Source organism: Empidonax traillii, unplaced genomic scaffold, assembly GCF_003031625.1.
Source record: "Empidonax traillii isolate 1590-97213 ecotype Southwest subspecies unplaced genomic scaffold, ASM303162v1 scaffold982:size219053, whole genome shotgun sequence".
Classification (NCBI taxonomy): Eukaryota; Metazoa; Chordata; class Aves; order Passeriformes; family Tyrannidae; genus Empidonax; species Empidonax traillii.
The window spans coordinates 174038-200076 of record NW_020956175.1 but is presented as its reverse complement, the minus strand read 5'-3'; the positions used below and the strand labels follow the sequence as shown (position 1 = coordinate 200076).

The window sequence follows — 26039 nt, the reverse complement described above, 5'->3', positions numbered from 1 at the left end:
CAAGCTGGGTGCTGTAACTCTTGCTGGACTTCAGTGCTGCTCACTTGGATCAAGTGGTAGGATATCCTTGAGGAGACGCTGGAAACATGAACAACAACAGGCTTTCCTGTTTTCTTTTCCCCCGAAATATCAGATACTGATCGTTGCCAAAACAGGATATCAAACAAGTGATTTTGACCCGAGTCAGTATGGCAATTTCTATAAATCTTATGAAGGGCAGAGAAGCACAGCAGTTCCCTCCCAGATCTCCCAAAATCGCCTGTGTTTGGTTTTTCCCAGCAAAGCAAAGGAGTTCAGAAGAAAAGCACTTTGAAATCAAAAGTAGAACACTGGGAAACAAGGTCTTACAAAAATAACAGTTGCCATATTTAGTTTCACTGTAACAAATACTATTAACAAAGAGAGAACACGCCAAAAGTGCATTGTAAACTTTGAGGCTGACAAGATGCCTATAAATAAACAACACCTATTTGTGCTTCTTCAAGTGGCCCTCGCTGTTTCCTTCCTGAGGTAAATGAACAAGCCAATCACATCCTGCGTGAAAACTCTGCACTTCCAGAAATAATGAAGGAAAAAGACACAAACCCCTGAGCATTTGTTACATCATTTAGTTAAATCAGTCAGAGGACAAGGACGAGTCACCCTCAAGAAGAATAAGATGTCGACGTTTGGAATAAATAAACTTCATTCAACTTACTTTGATCACGCTCGAGTTTGGAAGATTTATGCTCTCCTTGAGACTTTATAAACAAAAATAAAAAGGGGGCATAAATACACAGAGACACAGAGTTCTCTAATCTGAAGTGACTCCAGTGTTTGTCTGGTTTTGACAGTGTTACCCTGGAACACACTTTCTATTTTTTACTACTGTTTCATTTCTAAAATAAGATCAAGTTTTGTCAATAGAAGTGAGCCACAACAATGGGCACCTCATACCAGGCATTCCAACTCAACTGCCCTAGCAAAATTCATCTTCTCTTTCCACTGTCATTTATTTTATTGGAGACAACTTCCAGAGTCTGTGCCTTTTTCAAGACAGTCCTTTTTAGGAAACCCACAGGTGAATACACTTTGACAGATGCGCTTCAGAAGTCACCTTTCTGAAAGACTGGCCATAATCCAGTTTCTTAGTCTGTCAAAATGCCACTGAGTAAAAAAAACCAAACCCACATTTTGGCTTGCCAAATCCCACAGGGCAAGAACCTCTATTCATTAACGTTTTTTGCTCTAACAGAACACTAACAGAACTTGTCTTAGTTGGGATTCTGGAAGAGAGAGCATGCAGACATTGTATGGCTCATTGTTGGGATAAAGGAAAGATTGAGTAAACTAACAGTTCCACAAGGGTGTTTTCCTTGAGTATTTTATAAATCCTTCTGAGAACTTTTGAATGGAAAAATAGGTAGGAGAAGCTTTGGAATATAAAAGGTAAAGATGTACCAAAATGAGATAAAAACTTGAAGTGTGAACTGGCTCAAGTTATTTTAGTCACTTCATGAATTTCTTTCTCAATGCCCAGGTAGGGAAAGCAAAAATCAGTTTTGACCTCTTACTCACTGTCCCAGTACCACGCACAATATAATTGGTCTGCAATTCCTTATCAGAGCAGGAAAAGAATGGGAGAAAAACAAATTCAGCAAAATGGTATTTGATGTACCCACCAGAAGAAAATTCTGCAGGTAAATGTGAGAACTTATTTTCTAAAACAATTTACTACCTTTCTTGTTAGCGACATTTTAAAATAATTAACGTAAGCATCTGACTGCAATATGAGTTTACATAAAGCCCACGGCATTACAGCACAAAACACAAATATAGCAGCAAAATAAGGAAAACTACTGCTCACTTCAAAAGATTTATGGTACATGCTCTTTAGGGCACTGTTTGAAAGTGCTGTCTGTTTCATTCTGATACACCAAAGAACACAAATATATTTTAGAAATAATAATCTTAATGTTAAATAATAATAATAATATTATTGTTAAAACCTTTAAAACAAAACCCTCAGGCTACTTGATTATTTATTATTTTACCAGTAAAACAGCATATTTTAGGATTGAGACTAAAAGACAGCTGAATTCTTTCTCTCCATGTGCTTCTGGAAAAACACATTTGTGTCCTCCAGCACCACTCAAAACTCTTTGTATTTATAACATTCAGCTGCCTGCATAAATAACTATATAATTCTGTCCCATGGTCTTCCTCCTAAATTTTACTAAAATTGTGTTTTCAGGAAGTTCTTGTTGTTTGTTTGTTTTGCTTTAAAATCAGATTAGTAGATCATATTGCAACAGTGATACAAATACCACACAGGTCTGCACAGTCTGCTAGAGTTTCTACACATTTTTGGCATTGTAACCATGAAACAACCCACATTTGGGGTTTCTGACACTGCAACCAGCAACCTATATACAAATTACTAAATGACACCCTTTGTTTTCTCACTGCATATTGACCAGGCACAGCCATCAGAATTCAGAGTACAGTCTGTGTTCAAAGATGAAACACAACCAGAGGAACGTCCTTTACCTACCAAAGTTATTGATACATGGCCATCAGTCCATTTGACCTGTAGTGCTCCCTTCAGACTTGTGGTTTTTTGTTTGTTTGTTTTTTTTTTAAAAAAGCATGTTGTTACAGTTCCATATAGACACATAACTCGAGACTTAAAATTCAAGAAATCCAAAATGACTCAGGGACCTCCCCACCCACACTGAGTCACCTTGCACCCTCTGATATACTGGAGATCTGTTTATCAATTTATTGTATATCAGCTTATCAGTATTCAAATGAAAAGGACTCAAGCATTCAGACCCACCTCTGCTAAGATACAAACATTTCATTTCTGTATTCAGGCTTTGCAAGTGTAAGACACACTGTGCTAGAGGAAGACTGCTCAGACTGCACTCCTGCTCCCATTTCTTGACCTTTGTCACGAACTCTGCACTCATCTGCTTTGAAAGTATTGACTTCACGTTTCAAAGGCAAATAACAATTGTTTTTCTAGCTATCTACCAAAAGTCACTGAGTCAAACCTGTATGGTTTTTCATATGTCTCATTTCAGGACATTTCTGCACTCTGACTCAACCAACACTGGTTATGCTATACCTTACTTATGGCTCATGGTTTGGGTATTTTTTGTTTTCTTTTAATATATATTTTTAAATAGTTTCTTTATCCTTGGAGTTACTAGAAAGAAACCATCTCTAGGGACATGTAGGAGAACTCATATGGAGAACCCTGGGAGTGTGGCTTGTCTTACAGTCATAAAACAAAGACCAAGGGATAAAGATCATGATTGTAGGTTGAATGTTTTCAGTCATTTCCAGACTAATAAGAGATGAAGTAGATTAGCATTTATCAGGGATCAGAAGCTTTAAATCTGCACAAATATTTACATCTGCAGTATTCAGGTGAGCTTTGCTGCCTCTGAGAAGTCTGAACAGCAAACACACCAGGTCCTGGAGAAAACTCTACTCAGACCCATACAAGTTATAATAAGTTTTAAACAATAAACCTCTCAAAAGAAACAGTATTGTGAACAGCACATTGAACAGAAGAAAAAGGATGTGTCCTCTTTTGCTCCTTTTCTGTAGGTTAACACTGAGTACTTCATGGTTTCATAGCTTATCTACCTTCTACTGTCATTTGCTGGTGATACAAGTAAGTTTAGGTGAGTCCAATAAATTCTTTTCCAAAAACTTCAGCCAACACAGCACAACACTGGAAACTACACAGGGCTTGCTAAAAGACTGGTAAAACACATATACCAAGGAAAACTTTGGAAGCAAATGATGAGATGGCATCTCCTTTAAATGATTGTTCATAAAAACCCCCCAAAACACTAAGACAGATGTACCAGCATTTATTTGATTCTTCCCATGATGCAAAAACATAAACCAAGGAAATCTTCAAACTCTGGACATTTGCCAGCACTGTTTCTGCTTCAGCAGTAATAAACAACAAGTGTTTGCAACAAATAAAAGACAAAATTATTTTTAAATAAAATTATTATTTTTTTTCTGAACAGAAAAACCCCCACAAGGAGATTTGGGGTTCTATCATCTCCTACGTGCAGAACTCTGAATGGTTTAGTTTCACAAAGATGCTACTCCTGCTGAAAGTTCATTTTACTCTTGATCAACCAGTCAGGCTGAAAAGGTTGCTTTGATATTTGGGGAACACAGCACAGCAAATCACCTGGCACGTGCATAAACTCCTGAATGACACTCCCATGGGGTAGGAGAGGTATTTTAAAAGTTATGGGATACATTCCCAGGGGAACAGACAGCCACCTGATTCCTGACCTTGCAAATCTGCTGACACACAAGAGAAACTTTCAGAAGTGCACCTACTGAGAAAATTCTGGTTTGCAAAATTTACTGAAGGTTTTATAGGAAGCAAAATCAGAAAATTTCCATCATGGAAAGTACAAGTCGTCTACTTCCCTTGCAAAAGAAACATCCCAAAACATTTGGCTGTTTTAATGTGTAAGAACTGAATTTATAAGTGAAAAAATGTTCCAAAAGTTTGCTGCAGAATTAAAAATATTAGTTTCATTCACACATTCACATACTTGAGCCAGCTTGAAAGGTGCCAGCTTCCACTGCAGGTTAGTTGTCCTGTCACAGGATAAAGTGTCAGTCACACTCAGATATTCTCCATTTGTCTTGCCTGTGCTTTGTTCCAGGGGCCATAAGCGAGTAGAAACAGGATCAAAATCAAATTATTCCCTTGGGATTGTCAAAGTCAAAACACAAAAATCAGAGTAGCCGTGCTCAGAAGGTATTTCCAAGGTGAATAACCATCCAATAATTAAGAAGACTTTAAAGGGGTTAACAGAGATTCCCACTAAATAACTGCAGATGTGTCCCCTTGGTTATATTATTAGACAATCCAAGGCAGCTACATTCTGCATTTTTCGTGACTGTGACTTTTTGAAGAAATTAAAGTTTCCATGATGCTTTAGAAGTTTCATGATGCTCACAAAAAAATCAATTTTTGTGGACCTGTTGTACCTATTCATAACACCTGCCACGAAATAAAACCCAGCAATATGCAGCGACCTCTTTACAAACCCTGGTGTGATAAAAACCCAGAATAAAGCAGTAGAGGAGCCACAGTGCCAAGCACCAGAGAGCACAGCTCATGGACACACTTTGCCAAGTCTCACATCAGAGAAGCAGCTGGGGCTGCTCTTAACTTACACAAAAACTATCTCCTGTAGAAAGCTCATCTTCAGGTAACACCTGTCTCTCCTGGATTTTTTTTTGTTTTTCCTGGCAGTATCCCATGTGCTAGAGGGCTCAGGAGACACCGATTTTTAACAAATATATGTTCTACCCATTATCTGAAATAAAAATTAGTTCATATAGTGCACACAGCAGCAAATCCTGTGGTTTTTTGTTGGGTCTTACAGTTTACCTGCAACAAGTGTCATGAGTAACCAGACACAGCTTTGAGGAAAGAGGTGACATAAATGCATGCTTACCAGCTGGAGCAGAACACGAGCAGTGAAGCTGAAAGCCACGATGATCAGCACACGATTCACTGAATTGGCATTCCTTAAAATCTGGCTTGGAACGCTTTTTGCTCTCAATCTCCTCCGAAGAAATCTTATCCAGTTCAATCATCACAGCTGACATGGTGATTGTCTCAGCAGACCTCAAATTAAAAACAAAGCTGAACAAACGAAGAAGCCACTTTTAAGTTCAGGTTCCCCAAGCTCGCTGTCCACAAATAATTTCCTATCACCAAAAAAAAAAAAAAAAAAAAAAAAAAAAAAAAAAAAAAAAAAAAAAAAAAAAGTCCCCAAACTGTAACAGTGCAAAATATTTGGTTGTGGGTTTGTTTTTTTTTTTAAATCAGTGACTGAGAAACTGTATTTCCATGAAGCTGCTCTTCCAGCTCTGCACCAGCTGGTAAGTATTGCAGCTCTTCTCTAAAGCAGAAAGTTACCACTTTAAAAAGTTCTTCTGTTCTTGCAGTGACAACAACGTTGTGACATCCCCGTGCAGCTGCTACAAAAACCAGCGAGGACAATCAGACACATTGGTATGCCTGCTGAGTTGTGGACCCGCTAACTTTGTTTCAAGAGTCTAATTCATGTTCTGGTCCGTCTGGGAGGAGCTAAGGAATACCCGTGGGATCAAGTGCATCCCGGTCCAGCTTGGCAGCTGTGCCCTGTTGCTCGTGCCACGGTTACGCTTCCGTAGGGAATGCTCGGGTCATTGCCTGGGATGTGCACAGCAAGATAAATCACCAGAGGCTGCATCATTCCTTGAAAACAAGCACGAGAAGGTTCTCAGTTTCTCCATTTGTTTATTTTAGGTCCTGGAGTCTAAATTTAAAAGTTTCTTTCCAGGAAAATAATCGAGTAAAGACGATATTGAGGAAAGCGGTTTCGTCTTTTAAGCTTCTTTTTACTATTATTATTATTATTATTATTTTCCTTTCCTTAAATGCAACTAAACCTCAGAAGAGCTCGAGACAAGGGAACGATCCGTCTGCCCCCAGCAGAGCTCCGAGCATCCTAAGCAGGGCCTCGGGAGTCACCCACTGGCCGTGCTGGGAAGTTCGAGGAGCAGCAGGGGATGCTCCCGGCTGGGCAGGCTTGGGAGCGCATTGCCAGCTCAAAGGAAATTCCTTTAAGAGCAGAAGAGGTTCGTGAAGAACAAAATATTCATTAAAACGGACCACTCGAGAAAAAAAATCGCCAAGCCTGAGCTAGAGAAAAGGTGAGATGCGATTTCTCAGCTATTGGTTCACTATCCCTTTCTTATCTTCTCTTTGCCCAGTGGGAAAGAGAAGTAAATAATTAAAAAACTTCTAGATAGACTATGATCACAGCAAGGAATCCCACTGAAGTAAAAGGGCTAATACTATTAAGTAGAGAAACATGGAAATGGGACTGAAAAAAAACCAAACAAACAAAAAAATCAATCACAGGGGAGGCCAGAAATACGTGGCAGTTGTCTTGTTTTCATTTCACTTCAATTAATGCACATCAGAGGCATGAAAAAGCTTTGCAAAAGTGTCACAGCACTTTAGAAAACTTCAGAAATGGTTATATAACAAGGAAAACAAACAAATGCGTCATTTGGACGGCAAACCCAGCAGGGCTTGCACCAGGAAAGGGAAAAAAGAAGAGAAATATCACACCCTCAGCAACCACAGACAGAACACAGCACAGATGCTGCTTCAGACACCGGCCCTTATGCACCCCAAAAAGTCATCCAACCCTTTTACCTTCTCCAGGGAACTTCCCAGGGTAAGAGATCCCCCCCAGGGACCATAATGCACATGAGGATGGCCAGGATCCATAGTTTCTGTAAAACACAAAACTAAAACATGACATGGAGGAGTGACCTCGGCTGGTCCGTGCCAGCAGAGAGCTCCTCACAGTGCTCATCACTGCGGTCACAGGCCCTGCAATGAAGCCAAGACGTTCATAATACGGGATTTTAGGTTATTTTCTTCATCATTTGTGTTTTAATAACACTTGAACACAAGTTCCTCTCCCTGCTGCTCTCCCAGCCCTGAAGAACAGCTCTGATATCACCACTCAGGCAGCTCTTCCTAATGAAATTAATGCTGCAGACACAGGCAGATCGAGGGCTGAGAAACTGAGGCAGGAAAAGCTCTGTGCCTTCCCCTCCCTGCATGTTCCTCTCTGCAAGTACAAGTGGTGCCTGACACTGTTTCCAGATTTTCTCACTGAAAAGCAAAGATTTATTGGCTCTCCTTGCTCAAGGGAACACAGAAAAAGGCATCTCTTAAGTCTAATACTTTAAACTATCCTATCTATTTATATATTTATTTATTTATATATTCAGTGTTCTGTTATATATATATTTAGTAAGGAGCTGCTGTTATTTCCTTTGCACATTTTTTTCGTACAAAGTCTCTTAATTTCAAAGTTATCACAACTTAGAGGGAGGAGTTTGCTCTTTTCCTGTCCCCCCCTCCCTCGCAGACATTTTTGTCTCGTTAAACCAAAGCAGTCCCGCACAGGTGAGCGGGGAGGGGGCCGAGGGTATCTGAGCCCCGGGAACTGCCCGGACAGTACATGGAGGGGCAACAGCGCCCCGGGGGCCTCGGGCTCCCACATCTCCTCTTCTTTTTGTTCTTCACTTTATTTTTATTCTTTACTTTATTTTTATTCTTTACTTTATTTTTATTCTTTACTTTATTTTTATTCTTTACTTTATTTTTATTCTTTACTTTATTTTTATTCTTTATCATTTTTTTGAAAGTAGAGACCCCGAGATGATTAGAAACCAGATATTACAAGGAAGAGCAGACAAAGGAGACCAAGAGAGATGAGAAAGTAAACACAGAGCAGGAACTAAAACGTGAAAGTAAAATGGAAAGTACAAATTAGTAATCAGAATATGAACGTGTTGCTTGGACAGTAAAATTCCAGTTCATTATCTACTGTCTTGGAGTTCCACCTCACTCTCTCCTTTGCACGTTCCTGCCAATAAAAGAAACCTCCACGCTCTGCCTCCAGTCCGAGCTGCACCTTCCCCGCTCCCCCACACTCCCCACCTGTCCAGGTGCGCTGCTCCCCTCTCCCGTGCTGCCTCCCGACACGGGGCTCGTCCCTCGGAACCTTCCTCGAGCAAAGATCCAGGGGCTTCCCCCCGGTCCTGGGAGATGCTCTCACCATCGCTGCTCGAGAAACTCCCCAGCATCGACCGCTCCCTTAAAAAAGCTCCCCGCGGCAGGTGCCCCCAGGTCACCACCCAGCAGGGCCCGCCCCTCATCATCCTCACTGGCCGCACCTGGGGCTGCCCCACACGGCAGGGGAGGGCGCTAGGGACGAGCCAGAGGTTGCGGAGCCAGGTGTAGGAATCGGTGGGGAAAAAAAAGAATCCCTGACACGAGGCAGGCTGGGAGAATCTCGACTCTTTATTTCCGAGGAAAGCCCTAAAGCGCGGCCGCCGCCCCCCTGCTCTGAATTCAGACACTTCAAACCGGAGCCCCCGCTCCGTTCTCTTTTTTTTTGGTAGGGGGTCCGGGACCTGCCCCCCCCCACACACACTTCTGTAGGGCTTTTAACACGTCTGGTTTTGCACTACAATTCCCGGAGAGGTCTTGCGTGTCCAAACCCCAAAGAAAACGTTCCAACAAAGCCTCAGGATTCAGCGCTGGGGGTTTATTTGGGATGAATTCTGTGGGGTTGAGTCGGGGGGAGTGCTTTTGGGGGCGTCCCCCCCACCCCATTAAACCCTGGACCCGCGGGAGTCTCGGGGGGCCCGGAGCTGCTCTTGGGGTGCAGCAGGGAGGGACGGGGCGGGTCTGGGGGATCCCCCAGCGGGTCCCCAATGTCCTTCAGGTGCTGGAGCTGCATCTCCTCCTTGACCAGTCTGCGTCTGGGGGAAGGAGAGGGTCACCTCAAAACCCCCTGAAACCCTCCCCCCCTTGAGATCACCCCAAAAATCCTTGGGGTTCACTCCAACCCCTACCCCCCGAGAAATCCCCCCGGGTGCCGGGGCCGGCGCTCCCCGCGGGTCCCCCTGGCGGACACGGAAAGCTCAATTTGCAGCTCGTAGAGCTTATCCTGGATTTAGAGGTTGGGCAGGGATTTGCTTTGGATTAGCTTTCACCTCCGGCCCTATTCTGTGCAAACACAACCCAGGTCAGTGTGGTTAAACACATTTTCCTACAAAAGCAGTTGCTGTGCCCCCTCTAAATTACCCCAAATTTTCAGCTAAAAATGTCACCCCTGTCGTCCCTAAGTCTTCCCAGCTTTTCCTATCTGGGAGCTACAAGGAAGCTGTAAATTCAAAAGCAGAAAGAGAAGATCTACCAGCAAAAGACAGAAAAAAGGGGAAAGGTTTCAGAAAACATTTTCTGCAATCTAATTAATAATTACTCCCAATTCCCCAGTGAGAAGAACAAGAATCCGACAGTCCTCCGCAGCCAGAGCTCAGCACACATCCAGAGTGGCAATTCCATCACCTAGAAGAAAAAAAAAAAAAAAAAAAGAAAAGAAAAAGTGATATAGTTAGTTTTAAAGTTACTCTAATTTTTTAAAACCAAACAAAAACATTTGCGTTTTATTTTTATTGGACAAATAATGGGCAGTGGGCACAGGGCATGTCACTAATGCTGATGTGAATGATGCTTTGTGGGGGAAGACCAACAGTTTTCCCAAGTTCACTTCCTGCCCAAGGACTGATTTGCACAGGCGTAAAATCTCTTCCATGAAGCGATTTTGTTCCATCTAACCATATTTGCCCAGTCTTTTCCCTGTGGATATTGCCAGGCTGGGGACAGGCACACAAAGACCACTTTGGCCAGGGTTCTCTGTCTCTGCAGACTCGGGGACTCTGCAGGGACCAGGACACTCCAGCACGGACAGCCTGGAACCAAAGCAGATCCCTCTGGATTGGCAACATCCTGGGGATACCTGGGGACAGAAACCATCAGCCTCTGGGGCTCCCACTTCATTTCCATCACACAGATCATGCCAAATTTAGGGATGTAGCTCCTCAGACTCTCTGAGCACAAAACCCAGCTCTGGCCTAGTTCTCATAGGGACCCACAGGGACTCAACAATAAAGGTTAGAATTTTGTGCTGCTTTGACAAACTTCATCTCAGCTCTGCCTTGGCACTGCCCCTCTGCTCCCAAACACCTCTGTGGGATTTTGGCCCCCTAATTCGCACAAACCCATGGTAATTTGCATAATAACTCAACAATGATCATTAATGGGTGCTCCAGGTGGGAGTCAGTGGGGTTCCTGCGCTCCAGCAGTGCCAGGAGATGTCTCATCCCTTCCCCAGGGCGCTGCTGCAGGGACATCCCCCCAGGAGGGGGAATCTGGGCTCCCAAACCCACCCAACAGCTCCGGCCTTGGAGCTGCTGCTGAACCTCCCGCTTGGCCAGTGGGGCTGAGAGAGGGAAAACTTACAGGAGGAACTGAGAAAACAACCCCAAATCTCAGTAACTCACTTCATAGTAAAAAGCTGTGCCTGTGTTTGCACACATCCAGGAAAAGCACTCCCACTGGAGGAGTCTTGGAATTTCCTTTGGCATTCACAGCTCAGACTGATGCCATTCAGTCCTCCATCTCCCAAATCCAGGTTCTCCTTTGCTGCGGGGTTTTTGCCTGTCCCGTGGTCCCAAGGCAGAAATCAACTAATTCAGGGCAGCACCTCAAAATACTGGGGGAAAACACCGTAACACTCCATGGCCTCGCTTTGTAAACAAACACCAAACTGCCTAAATAAAAACAACAAATGGTACACTACAGCGTTTGGCACTTTCAGTTTAACCACTGCGAGTCATCTGGTAAATTACACAGTGTTAAACTTTAAAAAACCAACCAAACAAACAATTAATTATGATATGAAAGTCAGGGAGATCAGAGACTCCCTCTACAGGGAACTAAAAAACAACCACTGCTTTGGCTTCATGGGAAAGCCTGGAAAACGCTTGGAAGCGATGCTGATTTGTCCCAGTCTCTTCCAGGACCTCGACTGCTTTTAGCACAGATGCTGCTGTCTCAGTAAGGTTTTGGAGGGCTCCTGAAAGTTTTTATAAGAGCCTACAGACTGAAAAGGCATAGAGCGTTTATCACGGACATCTGAACTCCCCTTTCAATACAGAGTTATTTTCACGGTATCATTTAACAGGAAGCGCCCGGCAACTCAAGACTGAGCCCAGTGGAACAGAAAACAAACAAGAGGGGGAAGAAGCTTTGCCCGGGTGGAACACACTCCGGGACGGGCCTGACTTGAGTTTTGCTCTTTGTGTTGAGACATTTTACAGAGAAACTCCAGCATGAGAGCTGGCACTTTCCCGACGGTACCCCGGGAAAACCGCAGTGCTGCGAATAAATCCCTGTGGATCCTCTCCCACCCGCCTCTCCCCCCTCCCCACAGCACAAAGGGCGCCGCCATGTTGTGTGTGCCCCCCGCGCAAAGCCCGCTGGGAGTTGTAGTGCCCGCCCCGCCGCACAACATGGCGGCCCCGCGCCGCCGCTGGGTCCCTGTGCCCGCCCGCCCCCTCATCCCCCTTCACTCCGGTCTCTGCCGATGGCAACGCTCCGAGCGCCCGGGGAACCCTGCCTGCCCCCCCGACCGCGGTCGCAAATTTCCATTTCCGCACTGTGGCTGCCGCTTCCACGCTTTTATTGTCAGTGCGGGCGCAGTGATGGGGTGCTGTGCTCTTGACGGGGGGGGCGCGCTGAGGTGCAGACACCTCTGCCCCCCAAAGTGCAGGTGCGGTGGGGAAGGGGGCGTGCGGCCCTTCCCCACGGTGCCCTGGCAGCGGGGGCTCTGCCCGTGCCCCGCTAAGCTCAGGGCGCGGGGTCAGCGCTCGGGGTCGGGCCGTCCGTGTGGTCGCAGAAGGGGCCGGGGCCGCCGTCCAGGCTGTCCTGCCGCACCACCCCGCGGGGCCGCGACGAGGGCCGTGACTCCCGGCGGGGCCCCCCTGGCTCCTCCACAGCCTCGAACACCTGCGGGGAGACAGGGAGGAGTCATCCCACGCCGCCCCGTGGCCGGACCCCCCGGCCCGCCCCGGTCCCCCGCTCACCTCGCCGGCCAGGGGCTCCCCCGGCAGGTCGGGGGGCTCGGGCGTCTCCAGCAGGCTGATGCTCCGCATGACGGAGCAGAGGGAGATGCGGGGGCGCCGGGAGGCCCCCAGCACCGCCCTGCCGGCCGCCTCCTCCTCGGGGGGCTGCGGGGAGGGCAGCGGGGACAGCGGGGACAGCGGGGACGGGACACCCGTGTCCCTCTGGGTGTCCTCCTCGGGCTGCGGCGCCCGCTCGGCCGCCCGGGGCTCCCAGAGGCTGCTGTGCCGGCTGCCACACATCCATCGGTCAGTGCCTGGACACGGCCCCGAGGGGAGCCACACCTGTCCCCTCCTACCTGTCCCCTTCCACTGTCGCCCTCCCTGCTCACCTGTCCTCTCCTACCCTTCCCCTTCCACTGTCCCCCTCCCTGCTCACCTGTCCCCTCCTACCCTTCCCCTTCCACTGTCCCCCTCCCTGCTCACCTGTCCCCCTCCCACCCGGCCCCAACCCATCCCTGCCCCATCCCCGCTCACCTGGCGCTGAGGATGCCCTGGTAGAAGTCGAGCTGCCGCATGAAGCCCGGGTTGGGCAGGACGCTGGGCCGGCAGTGCCGGACGTGCCGCAGCGCCCGCTCCAGGGGCCACCCGAACTCCTTCATGGCGTAGGCCAGCACCGTGGCGGCCGAGCGGCTCAGCCCCATGCGGCAGTGCACCAGTGCCCGGCCCCCCGACGCCCTGAATGGGGGGACCGGGGACACCGTGTCCACAGGGCTCCCCAAATGCCCCAACCACCCCAGGTTCACCATGTCCGGGGGGCTCACCAGGAACACCGAGTCCCCAGCCATCCTCGTGTCCCCAGGGACCCCGTGTCCCCAGGGCTCCCCTTGTCCCACAGGGCTCCCTGTATCCCTGAGAGCCCTATGCTCCAGATCTCCCTGGTCCCCCCAGTATCTGCAGAGACCCAATTCCACAGAGCTCCCCAGTGCTCCCAGTGTCCCCAGTGCACCCCAGCACTTCATTCATCAAGACTCTTCCCCGTATCCCCCTCCCCCCGTACCCAGCTCCAGCCCCTGACCCTCCATGCCCCCGATGTCCCCATGGCACCCCCCCCAAAACCCTGGGGCTGCCCTGGCCCCACTGACCGGACACGGGAGAGGAAGAGGAAGGTGTCATTCCAGTGGGGCAGGAGCTGGGCCGCCTCCTCGTCGTACACCCGTACGTTCATGTACGTGAACAGCGCTGGGAAGAAGTTGTCAATCTCCCGCGCCACATTCAGGATGTGTGTGACCCTGTGGGGACAGAGGTGACACCCCAACGGGTGTCCTCTGATGACCTCATACCTGCCCCACCCATGCCAGATAATCCCATGCCACACCACTCCAGATGACCCCATACACATCCATGACATTCCAGATGACCACTGTGCCACCCCAGATGACCCCATGCTCACCCATGACACCCCAGATGCCCCCATGCCACCCCAGTGGCACCCCAGATGACCCCATGACCACCCCACCATGACCCCAGGTGCCCCCGTGCCATCCCACACTCACTTGTTCTGCTGCAGCTCCTCCAGGTTGGCCGCATTCCACTCGGAGCCCTGTGCGGTGACAGCGATGAGGGATGGGGACACCCCTGCCCACCCTCCCCACCCTTCCCACCCCGCTGCCCACCAGGTAGAGGTGCGGGAACACCCGTGAGGGCCGGTCCATCTGCGCCAGCACGAGCAGCATCTCGTTGTCGATGAAGTCCTTGTGCTGGGCCAGGCTGTGCCCCGTGCGCCGCTCCAGCTCCTCCCGCACCTGCACACCGCCAGGGGGTGAGGGACGGCCCTGCCTGGCCTTCCCTGTCCCCCCCGCCTGCTGCCACCCACCTCCTTGGAGGTGACGTTCTCCAGGTCGGCAGTGGCCATCACGTCCCGCAGCAGCGCCCGCACCGCCTGCTCCGACAGCTCTGGTGCCGCTGGCCTGGCACCCCCATCACCTCATCACGGGTGTCACCACCGGCACTGCCCACCCACCCCAGCCAGACCATGCCCTGCACAGACCCCATCTCCCTGTGCTCGGGGCCCTCCCCTAAATGCAAGCCCTGCCCCTCCATGACCCATTTTCATTAAGTGGGAAACTTAAAGACTGGAAGCTCTACCCATTTTATTTAAGACCCATCCGTTCCTTTAAGCCCCATCCCATCCAGACAAGCCCTGCCCCATACGCCACACGCGGAATGCAGATCCCACCCGGCAGAACCCCGCCCTCACAGCCCCACCCAATGCCCCACCCTTACACCACAAGCCACACCCGTACCCAGGCTATGGGGCGGCTCTTACCGCAGGGGCGGGGGCGATGCCGGGCGCACGGACTCGAGGTCGGCCATGGCCAGCCACTCGTTGAGGCAGCTCTGCTCCGAGCTCAGCGCCGCCGCGTAGCCGTGGGCCCAGGCCAGCGCGGGGCCCCCCGGGATGTGCCCGCCGCGGGCAGCGTCCTCGCAGGCACGGTGCAGCTCCTGCAGCACGGCCCTGCCGCACGCCACCTGCCACCCCCGCTCTGCCACCGCCACCCCGACACCACCCCGGCACAGCCTGCCACCACCCCAACGCCGTGTCCCTGTGCTGGCTGTCCCCAGCACGTGGATGCCGCTATCCCTCTGCCAGCCATGCCCAAGCCCTCCCCCAGCCCTGTTCCCATGACTGTGCCCATGGTGGTGCCTGTAGATCCATGTCCTGGCTCTGCCCATGGTGGTGCCGACATCCCCTGTGCCCATGCTGACACCCACGTTCCCTGGGCCCCAGCAGTGCCCATGTTCCCCATGCCCCCAGCAGTTCCCATATCCTGTGTCCATGGTGGTGCTCCCATCCCCTGTGCCCTTGGCAGTGCCCACATTCCCCATGTCTGTTGTGAGCTCAGATCCCCCATGCCATGGTGGTGCCCACACCCCCTTGGCCCGTGGCAGTGCCCACGTCCCCCATATCCGAGGTGGTGCCCACGCCCCCCATGCCCACGGTTACACCCAGGCCTGGCTCACCACATGGTCTGCACTGAGATGGGCTTGAAGATGCGGGTCTGTCCCCCCGACGTCACGCTGAACCCCCTGGGCACCACGGGGACACGTATGGGTCAGGGTGGGCACCCCAGGCCCACCCCTCCCATGGGCCTCACCCCTCTAAGCCCCTCCCCATCCCCAGAATCCCAGCTCCCCTTACCCATCGCCGTCGAGGAACACCTGGGTGTCGCTCCAGAGGGGCAGCACCATGCCCAGGGTGCAGCAGGTGGCCCTGGGGCGGGCACAGGTCAGGGGGTGCGGCCGCCCCACCGTGCCCCCCCCGCATCCCGCTCACCCCTCGTGGGCGAAATCCACTCCCAGCAGCGCCGTCTGGCCCTCGGCTCCCACCTCCTCCGGCCGCACCACCAGCAGGTACCGCACACGCCGCGGCCGCGCCGACTCCAGCCGCACCGCCTGAGGGTGACGGGGGCACTGGCAGGGGGATTGCCCCTCCCCAGAGCCCCCCAGTGCTCCCAGGGACATGGGAGGAGCATCAAGCATGCCGGGGGCCAGGCTGGGCCGTATCTCATCCTTACACCATCCCCATCCATTCCAGCCCTGTTCCTATTCTGTCCTGTCCTGTTCCATCCCCGTCTTGACGTCATCCTACCACATCCCCGTTCTGTCCCTGTCCATATCCCATCCCATCCCATCCCCTCCCTGTCCCCATTCCATCCCCACGTTCCAGAGGGATCCATGCCCTACCAGCCGGATGGCATCCTGGGGGCGCAGCAATTGCATCATGAGGTGCAGGTGCCTCTCCTGCTGCCTCGGGGCCTGGCCAGGAGGCTCATCTGGTGGAGGCTCATCCAGGGGGGTCTCAGCTGGGGGAGGCTCATCCTGGGGGGGCTCCTCCGCAGGCAGCAGCAGTGCAGCCCCCTTGACCATGACAAAGCTCTGCCTGGGGGGCAGGAGGGTCCTGAGCAGCTGGGGCACCCCCAGAGCGCTCCTCTGAGGGAGACAGAGCTGGGGAGGGGGCAGCTGTACCCTCCCCATCCCAGTGCCCCCCATCCCGGGGGTCCCGAGGCCCCTCTCACCGCCGCTGCAGTTTGCCACGTCTGGGAGCATCTTCCTCCTGCAAATTGTGGGGGGCAATTCCTGGGGGGAGTGTGACCCCAGGGCACGGGCAATGCCTGGGGGTCCCACCCCCCCTCTCCCCCCAGCATGGACACCACAGACCAGTGACCCCCTGCCAACCACCACCCCTATGGGCCCCTGGGGGGGGGGTGTAGGGGCCCCATGGGGGTCCCACTGGGGAGGTGGATCCCTGGGGACTTCCCCTCAGAATAGCAGAGGGGGTACTGCCCCGGTGCCTCCTACCCTGGAATGGGGAGCCTGGGATGAGCACCCAGAAAAGGCCCAGTGGTTACTGGAGAGGGGGGGTCACCGGGAGCCACTGGGACGGTGAAGGGACTGGGAGGACTGGGGAAAGTGGGAGCCACTGGGGACAGCCATCCACACCCCCATATTCCGCCCTTAACTGCGGGAGCAGCGGAGACACCAACGTGCGCTGAGGGCAACTGGGTAAACTTCCAGCAAACTCGTAGTAAAGTTCCACCGGGAACGGCCGGGATAACCTTGCACCGGGAGCGACTGGAGATTTCCGCCCCCTGCCTCTACCTTCCCGCTGGGATCCCCCGGACCAGCCCATCGCGACCTCCGAAGCAGCGGGGCTCCCGGGAACAGCCCCCCGCACCGGACCCCCCCGAACCAACCTAACCCCCCCCCTCCCAGGGCACCGGGACGCGCAGGAGCTCCGAGACCCCCACGCCCACCCTGCACGCCCGCACCGGGATCCCCCGGGGCTCCGGGACAGCCCGTTTCCCCCCGGGAGTCCCCATCCCCCGCACCGGGATGGCCCGGGACAGCCCGTACCCCCGCACCGGGACCTCCCCGGGCTCCGGGACCCCCCGGGCCGTCCCCGCCGGGATGCCCCGCTCGGCCCCCCCATGGCGGTGCCGCACTCACCGCGGGGCCCCCGGCGGAGCCCCCCGCCCGCCGCACCGTCACCAGCGCCATGCCCCGCCGCGCCGCCCCCCCGCACCAGGAAGCGCCGCCGCTGCCCCGCCCGCACGGGAACGGGAACGGGAGCGGGAGCGGGCACGGCTCCGGGCACGGCTCCGAGTCCCCCCGGCCACGGCAACACCGGCCCCGGCACCAACGCAGAGCATCCCCAGCATCCCGGAGCCGCCCCGGCAGCCTTTCCCGGGGATTAGCCGGGACCCCCATCCGCTGGGGTTGCCCCTGGGCAACTCAGGATTCACGTTCCAGCCCGTGGGACGCCCCTACCCCCGGGAAAGAGGGAAACTCCCGAGCTCCCCGGCATACGGGACCCCCCACCATGTCGCCAGCAGATGGGAACCCACCCAGTTTCCCAGAACCGGGGACCCTCCAGGTCCTCAGAGCGTGGGAGCCCTCCGAGGGTTCCCAGCACTTGAGACCTCACCCAGGTCCCCAGAACGTGAGACTCCCCACACCCTCAGGTCTCCAGAAAATGAGAAGCCCCCAAGGGTCCTGGCACCTGGGACCCCTCAGGTCCACAGCAGGGGGGAACACCACAAGAGACCTCAGCATCCATGCCATCCCAGATCCCATCAGGTGGGAATCCCCCAAGGGTCCCCAGCAGGTGGGACCCCCCACTCCCCCCCAGTTCCCCAACCCATGGGACACCCCCAGGTACGCTGTAAGTGTGAATGTCCTGAGGGTCCCCAGCACTTGAGACCCCCCTAGGTCTCATCAAGTGGAAATCTCCTGAGGGTCCCCAGCACGTGACAGCCCCCCAAGAGCCTTGTCACCCCATGGGGCCCCAGTCAAGCCCCTCTTCCTGGGTGAGGGTATCCTCAGGAAATATAATTAAATAAATCAACCTCAGGGCTGGGAATGGGGGCACAGGGCCAGATTTGGGGGAGTTGAAGGGGAGGAGCACCCCAGCAGTGCCACACATACGCTTAGTGGCTGAGGCCCATCACCTGAGCCCCACCCTACCTGTAGGCTCCACCCTTTTTCCCAGCCTCCACCCCATGGGACACCCCACCCATCACCCCCTCAGGCACAGACAAGTGTTTTTGTATATATATATATATATATATATATATGTATATGTATATGTACAGACATTCGGGGCCCCCCTGCTCCCCCCACTGCAACGAGAGATGAGGCCAGGGGGTACCCCTGCAAAACCCCCCCAGCTGGAGTGCCTTTAAATAGGGGTCACCCACATCCCACGGGGACCCCTGGGGCCATCCTGCCCCCCAGGGGGTCAAGGTACAACACCAAAGAGGAGGGAGGTCCCAGGGGAGGGGGACCTAGGAATTGGGGTGTTCCTGGGGTGGGGGTTCCCAGGTGAGGGTCCCTGGGCTGAGGTTTGAGCCTGGCAGGAGAGGAGCCCTGGACTGGGGGTCCTGGGGGTAGGAGGATCCCTGGATCAAATTCCCCCATGCGGGGGCTGTGCCCACATCAGGGGGTCCCCATCATGGGGGGGCCACCCCGGCAGGGCTGTGCCCAAACTGGGGTGTCCCAGCGTAGGACAGCGTCCACGCTGGGTTGTTCCCTGGGTGGGGTGTCCCTGTCCCTGCAAGGGGTGCGTCCCCACGTGGGACATCCGTGTCCCTGCATGGCGTGACCCCACGTGGAACATCCCTGTCCCGGCGCGGGGCGTCCCTGTCCCGGCGCGGAGCGTCCCGGCGCTACTTTTCGGTGAGGGAGAGGCGCAGGATGCGCTGGAGCTCCTCGTCCTCCTCACGCCGCCGCCGCTCCCGCTCCTCCTGCTCCCGCTCCGACAGGGCCATGGCCAGGCGCAGCTGCTCCGCGAAGCTGCCGTACCCGGGGGGGGCTGGGGGGCTCCCCCCACCCGCGCCGGGGGGGCTCCCGGCGGCCGGGGGCTCGGCGCTGGGCCTGGCCTGCAGCAGCATGCTCTCCTGCAGGGCCCTGCCAGGGGGATGGCAAACACTGCCGTGGCCCCTTTGTGGAGGCCACACCCCCTTTGTGGAGGCCACACCCCCTTTGTGGAGGCCACGCCCCCTCTGCCACACCTGTGCCCCACCCACCTGCCAGCCACACCCACACCAGTCACTAGCCCTGCCCTCTATGGCCACACCCTTTGGACAGCAAGAAGCTCCTCCCCTTTTTGTGGCCCCCAAACCTTGATGTGGTTAAGCCCTGCCCCTCATGGACCTGTTCCCTCTCACCAACGTTTTAAGCCCCTTTAGGCCACACCCCTCTGCCCCACCCACACATCTTTAAGACCCACCCCCTAAGCCACACCCTCAGAGCCCCTCCCCAATCTGACACCTAAATCCCCTCCTCTTTAGGCCACACCCCTATGGCCACACCCCCTCCCCTCTTCCCAATTGGACACATAAAGCCCCTCCCATCTAGGCCACACCCACGTGGCCCCTCCTCTCTCCCAATGTCACACCTTGAAGCCCTGACCATCTAAACCACCCCCCTGGCCCCTCCCCTGCCCCACCCTAACGCCTTTAGGTCCCTCCCTCACACCAGGTGAGGTGGGCGTGGCACCCCCACCCCGCGAGTGGAGCCCCACCTTTCCAGCTGCAGGTCCTCGTCGTAGGGCGGCGGCTCCGCGCCCGGGCGAGTGTTGGTCAGCGCCTCCCAGATGGTCACCTGTGGGGTGGGTGGGGCTGCAGGTGAGCGGGTGTGGCCAGGTGAGTGGGTGTGGCCAGGTGAGGGGGGCGTGGCCGCACCTGGTCGGTCTCTGTGCCGGCGTCCAGCAGGCTCTGCTGGATGGCGAACTGCAGCAGGTCGTCGTCCTCGTCCCGCAGGGGCTCGCTGCGCCCCGCGCCCAGCACGGTGTACCCCGCGGGCACCTCGAACACCCCCGCCTCCACCTCGCACGGGAACGGCCAGGCTGCCGTGGCAGGGGGGCTGTCAGCACCCGGGGCTACCCCACGGCTCCCCATGGCACCCCGAGACATCCCATGGCCCACCACACGTCCCACAACATCCCACGGTGTCCCACAGCGTCCCATGGCACCCCACGGCATCCCGTGGAAGCCCAAAGTATCCCACAGCACCCTGCACCCATGGCACCACACAGCACCCTGTGCAATACCATGGCACCCCAGTGCACCCCATGGCACCATGATACCCCACAGCATCTCATGGCACCCCACGGCATCCTGTGGCATCCCACAGCACCCCACATCATCCCACGGTGTCCCCTGGTGCCGCACAGCGCCCCACACCCACCCCACTCTCCTGCGCACCCCACATCACTCGTGCCCCCACGCCACCCTGATTCCACGGGGATCCCACGGCTCCCACCACCCCCCGTCCCCCCCCGCCTCACCTCTGGGCCCGGGGGGGTCGGTGCCGGGGGGCTGCTGCGGGGCACAGATCCGCACGGAGCCCAGCGGCTGGTCACACCCGCACAGGTTGCTGAAGGTGATGCGGGCGTTGAGCACGTGGAACAGCGGGATCTCTGCGGGCACGGGGATCAGTGGCTCTGCCCCTAATCAAGCCCTGCCCCTAATTAATCCCAGCCCGACCAAGCCCCGCCCTCACCGATCTTGACGGGGAAGCCGGGGGGCAGCTTGAGGGTGATGAAGTCGCGCAGTTTGGCGAAGTGGGCATTGGAGATGGCCATGAGGTCGATGATGGGTGTCACCTGCTCCGCCAGCGACAGCGGGTGCTGCTCGCACAGCCACAGCGTCGCCTTGAACCTGCCCGGGCACCGCCGTGGGCACGGGGACCCGCCGGGGACACCGCCCCCGCTCCGGGGGACACACCCCCAGTGCCACCGCCCCTGGGACCCTGTCATGGGTTCTAACACCCAGTGCCACACGTCCTTGGGATGCGTGTCACCACTCCCAGGGTTCCTGACACCCACTGCCATGTCCCTGGGGGACCTTGTCACCACCCCAGTGTCACAGCCCCCAGGACCATGTCACCACCCCTCGGAGTCCTGACACCCCATGCCATGTCCCAGGGACCCCGCCATCACCCGGTGGGCCCTGACACCCTGTGCCACTTCCCTGGGGGCCCGTTATGGGTCCTGACACTCCATGCCACGGACCCTGGGACCCTGTGGGGTCAGCACCCCAGGGGTCACGGCCCTGGGACAGTGTCACCACCCCTGTGTCACATATCCCAGGACCCTGCCACCACCACCACGGGTCCTGTCACCCGGTGTCACGTTCCTGGGACTCCTGCCAGCTGGTGCCACATCCCCAGGACCCCATTACCACCCCATGGATCCTGACAGCTGGTACCACATCCCCTGGATCCTGTCACCACCCTGTGGGTCCCGACACACCACGCCATGTCCCTGTGATGTCCACCCCCCCAGGGCAGTGGCCTCACCTCTGGACTTTGCTGGACATCTCGATGGGGCGCCCGATGTTGCGGGTCTCGAGGTCGAAGTGGGGGTCGAAGTATTCCTCAGGGGTGATGGCCGTGGGGTTGGTGGGGCTGGCAGCCTGCAGCACGGGCGCCTGTGGGGACACCAGCGCTGCTCAGCCCCACCAGGGACCCCCAATCTCCCCGGGACCCCCCCTGGCCCAGTCACTCACCCCGTTGTGGGTGCCGTGCTGCTGTGCAATGCCCAGGAAGGAGTGGAAGGGGGTCTTGGAGCCTGGGAGGAGAGGGGAGTGCAGGGGTGCAGCGTGGGCAGTGCGGGGGGGCACCCCTGGGGCTGCCCAGGCTGTCACCAAGTCACACCCTGCGTGGGGTGCCACACCTGATGGGTGCCATCCCACACGGTGTCCCGCGCCTGGCATGTCATGCTCCACGCCCAGTGTCCCACACCTATCCCCTGTCACACCCCACACGCTGTCCCACCCCTGGGGGACACCCAGTGTCCCACACTCAGTGTCCCACACCCACATTTGACACACGTCCCACCCTGCAAGGGGGTGGGCTTTGCCCAGGAGTGGCCACGTCCCCGCTGGGCACGGGCCCCTGACTGGCTGCCGGGGCTGTCACCTTTACTGCGTGACTTGTCCTGGTCCGAGAGATGCTCCGTCCTGGTCTTGGTGACCAGCTCCACGTTACTGGCACTGTACACCTGGAGGGTGACACCGTCAGCCCCGCCGCGCTCCGGGGTGTCCCCAGTGTCCCCCCCCACTCTCTGTGCCCACCTTGGCCTCGTAGCCGCTGACCACCTCCATCTTCTCCGAGCGCCAGCCCCAGATCCCAGACTTGTTCCTGGGAGGGTGGAAGGTGTCAGGTCCCCACGGGGTGGGGGGGGAACCCCACAGCCGCTCACCCTCTCCTTGCGCAAGCGTTTCCTTCCTTCCCCTCCACACGTGCCTCCCCCTGGACACGGCCCCTTCCCGCTGAGTGTCACCATGCCAGGGTGCCGTCCTCGCCCTTCCCACCTCTCAAAGGCGATGTTCCGGGTGTCCAGGTGCGTGGAGACGATGGGGGAGGTGAGCCTGCCGGCCACGTGCTCCTCGCTGGGCTGCATGGCCGCCAGCAGCAGGTCGGGCTCGTGCAGGGCCAGCGCCAGCGTCTCCGTGTACACCACCTGCTTGTCGTGGTCCACCTCCATCACCACGGCCCCCTCGTCTGCGGGGGGACACCGGGGGGTTGGCACACAGCCCCCCACGGCACCCTGACACCCCCCAGCACGGGAGTCACAGCGGGTTCTGGGGTAATTGGGGGGTCCCTGGTATGTGTAGGGACTGAGATGGTCCCCTCTGGAAGGGAGAACTGGGGTCCCAGGGGGTCGCTATAGGGGATCTGGGATCCTTAAAGGGCAGTACTCATAATGCAGGGGGTCTTGGGGAGGCATTTGGAGATTGCCTGAGCCTATCTGGGATTCCAGGGGGTCCCTACAGGGAATCTGGTGGGTGCTTATGGTGGTATTTATAGTGCAGGGGGTCTGGGTGGCTCTCCAGGTGACTGGAGGTTCCCAAGAGGGTCCTTATAGGGAATCAGGGGTCCTTACGGGGACGTAAATACAGAGCAGAGGTGTGAGGGATTCCCAGGGTGACTGGAGGGTGCCAGAGGGTCCCAGAGGTGGGGGGCTGGAGCTGACCTTCCCCCTTGAAGATGTAGCTGCGGCGGCCGCGCTGCCACGTCATGTGCTCGAAGCCCAGCAGGGTGGTGTCCACCCGCAGGCTCTCGCCGCGCTTCCACACGCGGTACACGTCACTGGGGCACACCTTGGACACCAGTGGCACTGCGGGAACGGGGACCCCCTCAGACGCACGCCCGGGGGGCTCCCCGGGACACCCCACAGCCCCCGCCGCCCGCAGAGCCCCGCCACGCTCACCCCAGCTGGTGAACTCCCACTTCATCTCCACGTAGAAGTCGGACGCCTGGAAGGGATGAGGAGCAGGATGAGCTGGGGGGGGGGTCCCTGCTGGGGTCCACTGGGGAGTCCTGGGGGCAGGGATTGGGGTCCCTATAGGTGGGGATGTGGGGATCTGGGAGAGTGGGGTCATGGGTGGAAATTCACAGGGATGGATAAGCAGGGTGTCCCCAGGGAAAGAGTGGGGACAATAGGGAGTTCTAGCAAGACTTTAGGGGGTCCCTCCTGAGGTCACTGGGGAGGGGGGGAGTCCTGAGGGAAGGGATGGGGGTCCCTACCAGGCCCTGGGTGGGGATCAGGGTGACCTGGGAGAGTGGGGTCATTGGTGGAAGCCAAACAGGGAAGGAGTGGGGTCAATGGGGAGTTCTGGGGGGATCCCTTCTGGGCAGTGGGGAGTCTGGGGGGCAGGGATAGGTGTCCTTACTGGGGTCCTGGGTGGGGATGAGGGCAACCCAGCAGAGTGTGGTCATGGGTAGGGGTCCCCAGCGAAGGAAAGGGGTCAGTGGGGGTTCCCTGGGAGGTTTGGGGGTGCAGAGGCCGTGGTGGGCCCCAGCTGGGGGGGGTCTGTACCCGCCGGAGCTTGCTGAGCAGCTCGGGGATGCCGGCGAGCCGCCGCGTCGCCCGCTGGTAGTCGCGGTACTGGAGCACCAGCTGCACCATCTCGGGGTCCCCCGTGCTCACGGCCTCCTGCAGCACTGGGGGGGCAGGGGGCAGGGTCAGCCGGGGGCCGTGGCGGCGGTGTCCCCGTGTCCCCGCGGCGCCCCCGTACCCGTCCATCCGTTGGCGTTCTCCCGGCCCACGTTGGCGTTGTGCCGCAGCAGCACCCGCACCGACTCCAGGTGGCCCAGGGACACGGCCAGCTCCAGGGGGGTCCGGCCACGGGGGTCCGTCAGCTCCACGTCATGCTGGAAGGGTGGCAGGGTCGCTGCCCCCCGGGCACCCTGTGCCACCCAGTGCCCCCCAGTACTCCCCCTTCATCCCCCGTGCTCCCAAGGCCTAGTGCTCCCAGTTACCCCCCAACTCCAGTGCTCCCAGCCCCTCTTCTCCCAGTGCCCTCAGTTTCCCAGCCCCTCTTCTCCCAGTGTCACAGAGCCTCCCCCCTAAGTCTCCCTGTATCCCAGTGCTGCTATCCCAGTGCTCCCAGTTGCTTCCTGACCCCTGGTGCTACTGTCCTCTATTATCCCAGTGTCACGAGTCCTACCAGTGCCACCAGTTCTTCCAGTGTTCCCAGTCCCCTCTGTCCTAGTCTCCCTTAGTACACTCCTTCCCCTTCAGTGCTTCCACTCTTCCTCCAGTGCTCCCAGTCTCCCCAGTCTCCCCTAGTGCTTCCAGTCCCCTCCCCAGTGCCCCCAGTCTTCTCTATTGCTCCCAGTTTCCCTCCAATCCTCCAGGTACCTCTCCCACACTGCTCCCAGTTTCTCCCAGTGCTTCCAGGCCCCGTGGTGCTCCCAGTCCTCCCATCAGTCTCCCCTAGTGCTTCCAGCCCGCTCCTCGTGCTCCCAGTCCTGCCTACTGCTCCCATTCTCCCTCCAGTCCTCCCAGTCCCCCTTCCCACACTGCTTCCCATTTCTCCCAGTCCCTCCAGTGCTCCCAGTCCCTCCAGCGCTCCCAGTTTCTCCCTGTGCTCCCAGTCTCCCTCCAGTCCTCCCAGTCCCCCTTCCCACACTGCTCCCCATTTCTCCCAGTCCCTCCAGCCCTCCCAGTTTCCCCAGTGCTCCCAGTCCTGCCTACTGCTCCCAGTCTCCCTCCAGTGCTCCCAGTCCCCTTCCCATACCGCTCCCCATTTCTCCCAGTGCTCCCAGTCCTGCAGGTCCTCCCAGGACAGCCCCGCATCCCCAGTGCTCCCAGTTTCCCCAGCGCTCCCAGCCCTGCAGGTCCTCCCAGCACGGCCCCGTTTCCCCCAGTGCTCCCAGTCCTGCCTACTGCTCCCAGTCTCCCTCCAGTCCCCCCCATTCCCTTCCCACACTGCTCCCCATTTCTCCCAGTGCTCCCAGTCCCTCCAGCGCTCCCAGCCCTGCAGGTCCTCCCAGCACGGCCCCGCATCCCCACTGCTCCCAGTTTCCCCAGCGCTCCCAGCCCTGCAGGTCCTCCCAGCGCGGCCCCGCATCCCCAGCGCTCCCAGTTTCCCCCAGTCCCCCCCCAAATCCCCTCCACCCACCACCCCCCCCGCCCCCGGCATTCCCAGCGCTCCCAGTCCCCC

At 56.4% G+C, this 26039-nt stretch overlaps 2 protein-coding genes across 2 annotated transcripts; both read right to left on the bottom strand.

The window, feature by feature from the left end:
- Window positions 1-12054: 12054 nt before the first annotated feature.
- Window positions 12055-17593, bottom strand: SSH3 (slingshot protein phosphatase 3). Its single transcript, XM_027903568.1, has 14 exons — window positions 17533-17593; window positions 16602-16639; window positions 16270-16465; window positions 15860-15978; window positions 15725-15796; window positions 15547-15612; window positions 14852-15040; window positions 14399-14492; window positions 14199-14327; window positions 14079-14125; window positions 13668-13814; window positions 13060-13260; window positions 12547-12814; window positions 12055-12469 (listed from the first exon to the last, which is right to left on the bottom strand). Exons 1-14 carry the CDS (start codon window positions 17581-17583, stop codon window positions 12311-12313), a joined length of 1776 nt encoding a protein of 591 aa, XP_027759369.1. The 5' UTR covers window positions 17584-17593; the 3' UTR covers window positions 12055-12310.
- Window positions 17594-18670: 1077 nt separating this feature from the next.
- Window positions 18671-25361, bottom strand: ANKRD13D (ankyrin repeat domain 13D). The gene is made up of 14 exons (XM_027903572.1): window positions 24609-25361; window positions 24410-24534; window positions 23801-23846; window positions 23564-23707; window positions 22902-23091; window positions 22662-22728; window positions 22507-22588; window positions 22095-22156; window positions 21886-22016; window positions 21088-21245; window positions 20873-21004; window positions 20268-20431; window positions 20108-20187; window positions 18671-19491 (listed from the first exon to the last, which is right to left on the bottom strand). The coding sequence occupies exons 2-14, from the start codon at window positions 24497-24499 to the stop codon at window positions 19251-19253; spliced, it is 1587 nt and encodes a 528-aa protein (XP_027759373.1). The 5' UTR covers window positions 24500-24534; window positions 24609-25361; the 3' UTR covers window positions 18671-19250.
- Window positions 25362-26039: the final 678 nt, after the last annotated feature.

What these genes read in the sequence shown, in the direction of transcription:
- ANKRD13D (XM_027903572.1), bottom strand. Translation starts at nt 24,499, where the DNA reads ATGGTGCAGCTGGTGCTCCAGTACCGCGACTACCAGCGGGCGACGCGG. An exon ending in AGCACGGCACCCACAACGGG is followed by an intron (nt 22,017 to 22,094) that starts GTGAGTGACTGG and finishes GTGTCCCCACAG; the next exon opens with GCGCCCGTGCTGCAGGCTGC. An exon ending in ATGTCCAGCAAAGTCCAGAG is followed by an intron (nt 21,246 to 21,885) that starts GTGAGGCCACTG and finishes GTGCCCGGGCAG; the next exon opens with GTTCAAGGCGACGCTGTGGC.
- SSH3 (XM_027903568.1), bottom strand. Translation starts at nt 17,583, where the DNA reads ATGGCGCTGGTGACGGTGCGGCGGGCGGGGGGCTCCGCCGGGGGCCCC. An exon ending in CCCAGGATGCCATCCGGCTG is followed by an intron (nt 15,979 to 16,269) that starts GTAGGGCATGGA and finishes CGTCACCCTCAG; the next exon opens with GCGGTGCGGCTGGAGTCGGC. An exon ending in GCATCGCCCCCGCCCCTGCG is followed by an intron (nt 14,493 to 14,851) that starts GTAAGAGCCGCC and finishes TGGGGGTGCCAG; the next exon opens with GCCAGCGGCACCAGAGCTGT.